We start from the raw sequence: 11,740 nt of genomic DNA, 5'->3' as shown, positions 1-11,740 counted from the left end.
AATTACTTTTTGCATTTTCTGGTAAACTGCAGAAGTTATAAACGTTATCGTATGCTTCATTAATTAAATGATCTGGTAACGAATTAATAGCTTGAAACAGTGTGAATAATGTTATTTCTTTTTCTAAATTCATGTTTCCACCATCATTATGTACTTCAAAATCACAGATGCCATCAACTATGCTCTGGGCAAGTTTATCGTCAATGTTTACATCTTTGTTTTCATTCATGATATTCTTTATTTCTTCGTTCTTCTGTTCAACTCTTACCTTAATATTCAAATCATTTAATATATCGTTTACTGTTCTGGTTAATGTTGAATCATAACTTCCACGAATGAATGAGTATGTATTGATTGGTTCTGATGCATTCTTGCGAACTCTTGAATCAGCCATAACTACTAATGAACGCTTTGAATCATCAATAGAAGTCATTATGTCAATATCATAATCATTGCAGGAATAACATTTAATCATTCTGTTCGAAACTGCATAGAAGAAATTAGTGTTGCAATAAATGTGAAGACCTCCTGAAGCGGTTTTAACGATAACATCTTTATCCGAAAGTTTTGATAAAATGTCTTTTCTAACTGTTTCTTTAAGTTCATCATTGTATGATTTATTGATATCAACATCTATAATCGTTAAATTTGAAATTTTATTTACTAATAAAGCTGTACCAGTTTTCCTTCCTCTTCCTCCATCATGTTTGAGGTAGTTATGTAAATCAATCTTGTTTTCACCAATTCTTTCGTTGAGGGTTTTAGTTTCTGCCACAACTAATTCCTCAGCTAATGAATCAATAACTTGTTCATCAGAAATGATAAAGTTGCTGTTGCTGTTGTTTGTTGCTGTCATTTATATAGGAATAAAAAAATAAAAATAATTTTAAAACTAACTTTATTTTTGGACTGCATCAAATTTTCGTAAATGTTGTCTAAATGTCATGTTGTCACATTTTTTCAGAGAAGTTAAATGACCTGGTGACCTGGTGACCTGGTGACCCCTTCAGTTCTTCAAAAATAAGTCATAACTGCCTTCCTCCTGTGATGTTGTCTAAATGTCATGTTGTCACATTTTTTCAGAGAAGTTAAATGACCTGGTGACCTGGTGACCTGGTGACCCCTTCAGTTCTTCAAAAATAAGTCATAACTGCCTTCCTCCTGTGATGTTGTCTAAATGTCATGTTGTCACATTTTTTCAGAGAAGTTAAATGACCTGGTGACCTGGTGACCTGGTGACCCCTTCAGTTCTTCAAAAATAAGTCATAACTGCCTTCCTCCTGTGATGTTGTCTAAATGTCATGTTGTCACATTTTTTCAGAGAAGTTAAATGACCTGGTGACCTGGTGACCTGGTGACCCCTTCAGTTCTTCAAAAATAAGTCATAACTGCCTTCCTCCTGTGATGTTGTCTAAATGTCATGTTGTCACATTTTTTCAGAGAAGTTAAATGACCTGGTGACCTGGTGACCTGGTGACCCCTTCAGTTCTTCAAAAATAATTAATTATTGAATAACCTGAAAGCATTAACATAAACATTAACGTAAACATTAACGTAACCATTAACGTAACCATTAACGTAAACATTAACGATAAAATATATTTCTGCAGTTCATTCATTACTTCATTACCTAATTAATTACAGACATAAAATATATTTAGTTCATTCAATGAACGCGGTACCATGCGAATACAGTCACAAATGGTGGCATGTAATCTTTACCCGAGCCTGTTGGATTTGTTGTGAAAGTGTGTGAATGATTTCCTGTGGTTCCACAGAAAATACCTGCGCTTGAATCTACTGGGTCGCTTGAAATATCATATCTATCCATTCCCTGTCTATCCGAACCTGCTGCAAGATTTCTATAACCTCTTTTTGTTATTGTATGTGAATGATTACCTGTTGTGTTTGTAGTTCCTGTATGAGTGTGCGGTGGAAGGTTTGCTTCAGTAATTTTCTTCGAACCTCCTGTTTGCTTTGAATATCTAGCACAGTATAAGAATTTATCTACAATCTGCTTCCACACCGAAAACCTAAACTGTTGATGGATTTGTTGAGTTCATTGATGTATAAATAGAACCAATGGGGTAAATCATCTCAAGAATTGTATTTAATCCATTATGAATATTGAATTTATTATATAATATTGAATTTGGGTGAGTATTTAAAACTGGTCTTGTTATCAATATTAACGTATTATTTTTGAAAATTGCTTTTCTAACATCTTGAAATTTTGTGATTTCAGACCAGTTTCTTCCATCACTACTGATATTTACTAAATCACCACATCCTAAAGCAATGAAATACCCATCAATATAAAATAAATTTGTAAATCTATAATTTTGAGTAAGTTTTGGAGTGAATGAATAAACCAATTCCCAATTTGATAAATCCTGTGATAAATAAATATGTCTGTTATAACTTACAGGATATGAATAGACCATTTCACCTGAAACGAGAACATAAACATTTGATCCATAACATAAAGCTTCAATGTCTCCATCAGCTTGAAAAATTTGTTCAAATTGACCTTGTGGTATTGAAGATGATCTATAAATTTTATCATTTTGTAGGATAAAATACATGTTGTTAATGTAATACCATTTACTTGTATAATCAATTTTCAAATCTGATGACATCATACTAAACATATAATAATTTATCCCATCCTCACTAATGAAAATTTGATTGACTTCATAAATTAGTACCCATTTATTATTAACACATCTAATAGGATTATTTGGATATTTAAATTTAGCATCTTGATTTAAATTACATTTGAACCATTGGATACAATCGAATGAATAACAAGGGCAAAAATCATCTCCAACCGTTATCATTCCCATAAATTTACCGTTATTATATTCAACATATAAAATTCTTGGATTAATGATTGGCTTTCGTGTATCAGGATTCAAAACAGATGGAGTAAATGATTCATAGTTTTTAAAATCATTTGTTTTAAAATAATAAAGCACTCCAGCTGTATAAAATAAATACATGGTCACTCCATCGAAACATATCCATTCAAAAGAATCTATATCAAAGGTTTTATCTGATGATTTCATAAAATTTAAAAATGGTGGAGTAAAATAGACCTCTGATTGTTTTATTTCTTCATTAACAAATGATATATTAGCTTTCTTTCTAACTCACTATCCACATATTCCTTATCTGCTTTCTTCTCTAACTCATCGTTAACATATTTTATCCGCTTTAAGGTCTAAACATCCTGAAACCCATCCTGTATCGGCTTTAGTTTTAAAATCTTTGATGTCCATTCATGATACCATTCAACCCTTTCTTTAATTTCATTATCTTTTTCATCAACATAAACCAAATTTGCCTTTCTTCATTAACTCACTATCCACATATTCCTTATCTGCTTCTTCATTATGTCATTTAGGAAACCTTTATGAATTCCTCATTTAAATTAAATCTTCCAATCTTCAAAACTTTAGGAAATGCATTTAATGCGTAATATCTCTGTTCTTCTGGTGGAATTGATGTTATATCATCCGTTATACCTTTAATTTTTGAATTCATAAATAAAATTTCTTTTATATTTGATATCACTGCACCACCTTTGCAAACGAATTCGAAATGGTCATTTTTCAATACTATCTCCAAATCTCCATATTTCAACCTTTGCGTTTGTTCTGCCGTCTTTGAATTATATGCATATATGGCGTATGTAATGGTCTGAGGGACCTGGGTGCTTTGTGCCTTAAGTTGTTGTGGTTGCTGTTGTTTAATCATTTATTATGATTTAAAAATAAATATTTAATCTGTTATCTCATCAGCTATTTTTTCTATTTGAAATTGCCATAATATTTCATTCATGAATTCTAATCACAATCAAATAGGTCAGTTATTCTAAATTTAATATTTGATAAATCTTTTGAATGAAGAATAAATGAATTCCCGGATAATTGAAACGGATATGATAAAGAAAATGTGTTTAAGTTGATGGATAAAATGTTTTTATTGATGGGTAAGAGTTAGGGTCTAATGTTTGATGTGAAAATCTCATTGGGGTATTAACTTTATCACATCTGATTAAAATGAAATTGGAACCAGTGTCAGAATACAAAACATCCCAACATCTTTTTCAAAATTTAATATCCCCAACAATGAACGAAGATGAGGAGTACAAAATTTAATTTTCAGCGGAAATTTAATAAGGTTATTTATTTCATCAAGTTCAAAAAGTTTATCGGTTTTGATTTAAAATTTTCTTCATACCATACGATAAATGATTCATTTAAATAACTTAAAATCATGTTAATATCCCATTTCGCTATCACATTATTTATATACATATCATACGTTTTTTCAAGTCATCTTTAATAAATGATATATAATCTGAAGGGTCTAAAAGAATGGGATTAAATTTACCACTCACAGAAACGAGAGTAACATTATAAATTCCGCTAACTGTTAAATTTAATTCACAGCTATTATTCGAAATAATATTGATAATTGACATTTTTATTACGATTAAAAATATGGTAAAGCGTTATTTTCAGTGATAAATAAAACTAGAATAAGATTACCTCAAGAATTTAAATTCAACGAATAAGAAATTCATTCATGTTATAAATTTTAGTGTTTTCAGAAAATATGAGTCAATGTCATATTCATAACAGGTTATATTTCACTTCATTCAAATTTAGTTCAATCAAACCCATATAATGACCATTTCATAAGATTTTCAGATGGTATTAAAAATGTAATTGATAGATTAAAATATGAACAGATTGACAATATCGAATTTTTGGAATTTTGGTTTAAATATCCTGATGGAAAAAAGATTGAAGTTAAAGATAAAGCTGATACTATAACAAAAACAATTACAATGACCGATCCAGATAGTGGGGAACAAAAAGAAATAAAACAAACGATAGAAACTGGTGAAAGGTCAATTATTATTGATTATGATTCAAAGGATTATTATTCAATAATGTTAATGCTTGAATATTAAATAGCCTTAACAAAGAATTTTTCAAGTGATATTTTATATTCATCAACTATTTTATTATAAATATCATTATATGTTAAATGAAGTTCAGTTGTTGTTCCGTTCTTTGATATCTTAATTGTGCTAATATCCTTTATAGGATTTATTTTTGCAACTGTTCCGCAGCATGAAACCTCATCATCTATGAAAAATTGAATCTTAACGTCTGAATCTTGAACATCACAAAGAATGGCGATAATGTGAATTAATGATTCATAAGGTAAAATAATTAAACCAGATTGGTCAATTAAATTTATTATTGAATCATAATTATTAATTATTATATCACGGTAAATTTTCATTAATTCAGAATTAATGTCTACTTTATATGGCGCATTGCGACTGGAATCGTAGATTCCTGGGTTCTCGATGTTTGATGAAAGAGGCGGGGTATGTTGGATAAGTGGGAATTTCAACAGGTTCTTTACCGGGTTCAGATAAAATGATTGGGTCTCCATCTTCTTTATTTTGCTCCTCCTCCTTTTTCGGTAAGTCCGAGTTAATAAATTTGGTTGAGTTGCTGACCTTGTTAATTCGGGCTAACATTAACTTTAACATTTTGAATAATTCGTGATTTATCATCATTTACGTTATAACCAACCGTAATCTCTGCTTTTGCGTTAGTTTCTTTTGACTTGTGAAACGTCTTCTCATTTATAATTGAATAAAAAAAGAAAAATATATTTAAGTTTTATTTAGTTGTTACGGTAATATCCCAAGGTTCATCATTGTTTGCTTATACTTTCTTTGTAACTGCACCAATTATGTTATTGATATTGCTTTGAGTTTCTTCCAGTCTTATTTTATCATTTACAATATCTTTAATCATTTCATTACATGCATTCTTAAAACCATCTGATTTTTCTAATTTACGTCTATCACTTTCTTTAATTAAATCAAAGTTATAACCTTGTTGAGAATAAAGTGGTTTCTTTATCAATTCCTTGAACGCTTCTGAAAGTGAAGATGAAGAAATTCTTGCCACTTGAATTGGTTTAAATCTGCTTTCATTGCTTCTTTCTGTTCATTGAACACTGGATCGAATAAAGAACTTTAAAGAATTTCTTAGCTGGAATTTCAGGTCTAATATTTGCATATTGACCATCAAACTGATTAACATATCGTGGTAATCCATCCGGTCCCTCTTCAACAGCATTTAATTCTTCATTGAAATAAGAATATGGATTAAGATGGTATGAATACATTGGACCATGTTCACCTTCTCCAATGTATTGTTTAACAGCTTTTCCATTTTCATCAAATTGCATAGGATAACGTTCATTATATGCTTTACGTTTAGGATAATCAGTTATAGTTAATTATAACCATTTATGACTTTAATATTACCTTGACCATCAGTAACGAAAACTTCATTTATACCATCGGGTTTTCCATTTGGACCCGTAATGTCTGCTTCGTGTGCTTCCCAATTTGTCCATGACGTTTGGCATATGCTTGAGCTTCTGTAATGTTAAAACGTTTCTCATTTGTTTTAACATCCTTTTGAAGACCGGCAACAATGTGGACTAATTCTTTCATTCCGTCTGGAACTTTCATAGTTCTATTATATGCACCCTTTTTGTTTGTCCCTTGTTTTAATGGAACCTGTAGAAGATTTGCAATTTCTGTCATGTTTAATTATAAATAAAAAATAAAAATTAATTATAAAAAGTTAATCAAATTTAACACTTCCTTTATTTAAATCAACTATTATTTTTCCATGTTCTCCTAATTGTTGATATTGTGTGTAAAGTTCATTAATGCTCATGGTAAATTCACTTGATAAAGCATAACGTTCAACTGTGACTAAAACCCACTAAAAATGAAAGTGTTGATAGATTTGATTTAATGTTTGTGCTTAATGCTTTGAAATATTGAACAGCCATAAAGAATGAACACTGAATGTGTCGACATTGAGTTAATAACTGATTAAAATATGATTTCTCATTTGTTATTAGTTTTGATTTCACGGCATCATCTAGAAAAATTAGTGAATGCAAAAATTCTTTATCAAAATTTGAAATGGAAAGTGTTTCAAATAATTCATCCCGTTGTTTATCAATAATTTTATTCTCTAATCCTTGCTTCTTGATTGTATTATATAATTCTTTATACATTAAAAAGTTTTTTAAATAATCTTCTGCTTCTTCTTGTGATAAATAAATAATTGGAATTTTGATTAAATGCTTTAAAGATTCAAATGTATCATCTGAAGGTGAACCTGAACGGTTGATATAAATTAACACATGTGAATAGGGGGAGGTGTTAGCAATAATGATAATTTGTTTTAATATCGTTAATGTTTTACCTTTATTTTGTTTACCAATTGCTGCAGTGATTGAATTTAAGTAACATTCAGAATATGGAATTTTCATTAATTTTTCCTTAGATAGAGCATTTCTATTATTACTCAATGCTTCATTAATCATATCATCCACGTATGTATTATATACATCTGTTAATTCTTCATAAGGGGTGGATGAATTTAAATCCATTTAATCAAAAATAAATTTATAATTTTAAACATTTCTATTCATCAATATTTCATCATATGAACTTCTATACTGTGGTGGTGTACCTGTTGAATGATATTTCAAACCTTCGTCCGGTGTCCATGTCCAATACGTAGTCCTAGTAAACCAAACCTGAGGAGGATTTGTCACCTTTGAACAGTAAGTGTCATTTTCACCCTGAATGATTGGATAAGCTTTCACTTGTACTGTAACTTGTGAGTTTGAAAGTTTTAATCCATCAAAGAATATACCCGCTCCATCACGTTGAACTGGAATAGTGCATAAGAATGAAGTTTGGTCTTTCATGTTCTAACTAATGGCGTGCCATCATCTGCATTCAGTGGTCTAGTTAATGAGTCCTCGTATTCTTCCGTGATTCATTCACTCCATCTAAATCAGAAGCTTGAAGCATACGTGTAAAGAATATGTCACCCACTGTGGTCATCGCTTGATCGGGAAGTTTCTGGAATCTATAGTGACCTGAAGACCTCGAAGCATTGGATTTTCTAAAACTGTTCTTTGCATTGCATTCTTCGGAAATGTTAACACAACATCTGTAACATTATGAAGAGCGTATGAGAAATCTGAGCTAATACCTTCAGGAGTGATGCAACTTCCATTTAGTGAACGAACGTCAATATGTTGAGCTGGAATCATGAATGGATCTTCCTTACTGAATAAACGTGGTATTGCTTTAACTGATTCTTCAATTAAACCGTATCCTGGTGTAATGCATTTATCCTCTAAAACTTCCATCTTTGTGCATGAAATAATAACGTTATCAACTGTTGCGTCAGCAGATGTAGCGGCTAAGCTTGTAATTAATTTGGCAGGAAGTCCGATTTGTTGGAATTTGCGATCATATTTATAAACATGATTCATAATCTTTTCATAATTTTCATCAGTTATCTTTTCATAAACGTAATTTTGTAAATCAGCAACTCTTAGCGGGTTCAACCTGACAAAATACTAAAGTATCCCTGAAAACATAATATTTAAGAATGATTTCACCAAATGATTTAGGATAATCATCGAACGCCTGAAATGCTAACAAATCATTTACCGGAATAATCATATCAAAAGTGACATCAACTTCTTCATTTGCTTTCTTGAAAACTTCTGAGGGTCAATATATTTACCACATACTGAGTTATCATATTTTTGAACATTATTATATAACGAATGAACAAACTTTTTAACTTTCCTTTCTGATTTTGGTTTATATGTTGCAAATGCGAAAGATTCACGGGCGCAATCCATTTGAAGATAACCGGCATCACCTCTTTCAGTTTCTACTTCTAATTGTTTAAAGCTTTGATTTGATGATTTGTAACCAACGAATAAACGCATGCATTTAAAAGCGGCATCACATGTGAAAGCTTTATTTGAAATTAACGTAGCTTTAACCTTGCGTTTAATATATGTGTCACCTAATTGATTCACATCATGAGCTGGATTTGTAATTCTTAAATGAGTTTGTTTATCATCAAAATATGGAGCATCAGAGTCATAGCATGAACTTTCAAGTTCTCTATAATATCTTCTACCGTCATTCTTTGCGAATATTTCATTTATCTTTTCGAATGAATGAAACACATTTCCATTAATCGGTTTAGTGTTTGCACCAAATAGTTAGTCGTCATTTATTAATAAATAAAAAATCAAAATTAAAAGATGAAAATGAATTTTTAATTTTAATGAAATAATCAACTATGGCTGCAGGTATATTTAAGAAACTGTGGGATAAAGTAAAAGAGGAGCGAGTAAAGTTTGGGAAACATTGAAGAAGGGAGCAAATTGGATATTTAAGAATAAAAGAAGCAATTAGTGACGTTGCTGAATCAATAACACCAAAAGCTGCCCCAATAAGAGAAGTTTTAAATAAAGGAGAAAAAGTTTATCAAAGACTACAACGATACTAAGATAAAAATAATTTAAAATAATTTATTTTCCACTATCTACCTCCTATTTTATTAAGTATTCCTTCAGCTATTCCACCAATTGCTTACCTGCTTGTGCTCCCATCGCCGGATTACCTGCTTTAGTACCTAATACTCCACCTATGATAGTTCCTGCCGTTTTCGCTACTGGTGCCAAAAAGTTTGCAATGGGTTTAATAATCTTTTGATGAACCCAACCCGCAGCTTTCTTAATTCCTTCCCATAATTTTTTAAAGAATCCTGCGCCATTTCTGATTTAATATTAATTAAAAAAATATTTCATCACTTATATTCTAATTTTTATTTAATGATAATGAAACCGATTTTGAAAAATAAATGAAACAGAGGAGGAAGAAATAAATGAAAGTAAAGATGTTCAACAAAAAATAAACATTGTTAAACCAATTACTGAAATAAAAATTTTTCATCTGTTGAAGAATTTAATGACTATTATGCTAATAATAAAAAATTATTTGAAGAATTGACAACGTGTAAATTGAATAAAATGTTTAAAGTTGATGGATTCAAAATTTCAAAAATAAAGGGGGTGGTTAGTTTGAAATCTATTCCTCAATCAAGAATCACCTCATTAATGAAAATAGATGATTTAACAAAAAGAATAGAAGAGATTGAAGAAAGAATAAATCAGATAATTGATTTCATAAATTCAAATAATCATTAGTTTCTTAAAGTTCAATGTTGAACTCATCAAATTCTTCTTAAAGTTTATTTTTTATTTCATTATGGTAGTGAATCTTTTATTCATGAAAATAATTATTTCTAATTTCTTTTACTCTCTCGTACATACTAGATTTGAAGAATTCAGAACTTTTACCATAATCTCCTAAATGTTTTCTTATCCCCAACGTGTGCCAGTTATTATATGAAACTGAATAAACTTTATCTTTATCTTTACACCTTTCATCACTTCCAATATATTTATATCTCAGTTTTGATTTAGCATTTTCATATTCATTAACGTTTAATAATTCACAATCTTCCTTTTTAAATATATGTTTAAGATATTCAGGATTTAATACTCTACGTTTATATGCTCCTAACTTAGTTCTAAAGGTTTTTCTACAAAATTTAGGAATTCCATCCTCTTTAATGTCATCAATGATTTCCATTTCATTATTTTCAATTTCTTCTTCTCGTTTATGAGGTCTTTGATTATGACTCCATTGATTCCATGAAATTAAATATTCTTTATCATATTATATTTATACCTCATTAGCTTATTTTGGCTTTCATATTCATTTAATAATTCACAATCTTCATTTTTAAATTGAAGTTTAATCCATTCAGGATTTAAACAATGTTTAATTAATCGCGGAATATCTGACATCATCATATATAGCTTCTTTTATAAAAGATAAAAAATAAATTATTTTAAAATTAATGTTAATTTTTAATGATTTATAAATAAATATATTTTAAAATTAATGTTAATTTTTAATGATTTATAAATAAATATATTTAAAATTAATGTTAATTTTTTAATGATTTATAAATAAATTTTAAAATGTGTTTAGTATATAATATTTATTACTAATTTATTTAATAATGTCGCGCTTTCTTACGAATTCATGACTTAAAAAACGTAAGAAAAAATTTTTATATCATCTATATATAGAAGATGTGAAAATATACCTTCATCTATATATAGACGTAACAAAAAAAGTCACAAAACCCTTCATATCCTACTACTAAAATTCATTAATTTCTAACATATACGTATCTAACAATTCATTTGGAATTTCAAACGATCTTAAATATGTAATTGAATTTTGTATCTTCTCATTTATATGAGAAAGTTTTTCTTCAGCATTTTCCAATAAAAATCTTAATGGATTCAAATTGGCTTCTTGATTCTGAACAAAATTTAATACTTGGTATAAACGTGATTGAACTTCTCTTTTCAATTTTGTTTTATAATCTGTCAATCGAGGCTCGCGAATTCTAATTGAAGGAATAAAACCTGTTTGAAGTAAATCGTTTTTAATACGATAAAAGTAATTGGGTGCAACTTCTTCTAAAAGATTTTTGACAAAAACATCAATTCTTTGATTTTTAACGCAGCCAAAATCGTGATATTTTATCTTTTTTAAATAAAGATTCAGAAACGTTATTCACAACGGTTAATTCATTTGGTCTGGCAGCGGCTATCCACATCATAGCCAACAATTCCTTATACAAAATTCAAAAACTTGGGTGCAATCAGTTCTGATTGCACCCAAGTTTTTGAACTTTCTTGAGGAATTAAA

General features: G+C 29.5%; 4 pseudogenes across 4 annotated transcripts, besides 2 other annotated features; all 4 read right to left on the bottom strand.

The window, feature by feature from the left end:
* Window positions 1-7,389: part of a mobile genetic element that runs on past the window's edge.
* TVAGG3_0012940 lies at window positions 302-856 on the bottom strand (annotated as a pseudogene). Its single transcript has one exon. A coding segment is annotated over exon 1 (555 nt).
* On the bottom strand, window positions 1,667-2,651 carry TVAGG3_0012930 (annotated as a pseudogene). Its single transcript has one exon. A coding segment is annotated over exon 1 (985 nt).
* On the bottom strand, window positions 2,810-3,759 carry TVAGG3_0012920 (annotated as a pseudogene). Its single transcript has one exon. A coding segment is annotated over exon 1 (950 nt).
* Window positions 5,757-6,559, bottom strand: TVAGG3_0012910 (annotated as a pseudogene). Its single transcript has one exon. A coding segment is annotated over exon 1 (803 nt).
* A 3,795-nt stretch (window positions 7,390-11,184) lies between the features above and the next one.
* Window positions 11,185-11,740: part of a mobile genetic element that runs on past the window's edge.

Source organism: Trichomonas vaginalis, chromosome IV, assembly GCF_026262505.1.
Source record: "Trichomonas vaginalis G3 chromosome IV, whole genome shotgun sequence".
Classification (NCBI taxonomy): domain Eukaryota; phylum Parabasalia; order Trichomonadida; family Trichomonadidae; genus Trichomonas; species Trichomonas vaginalis.
This window is presented reverse-complemented; position numbering and strand designations above follow the sequence as displayed.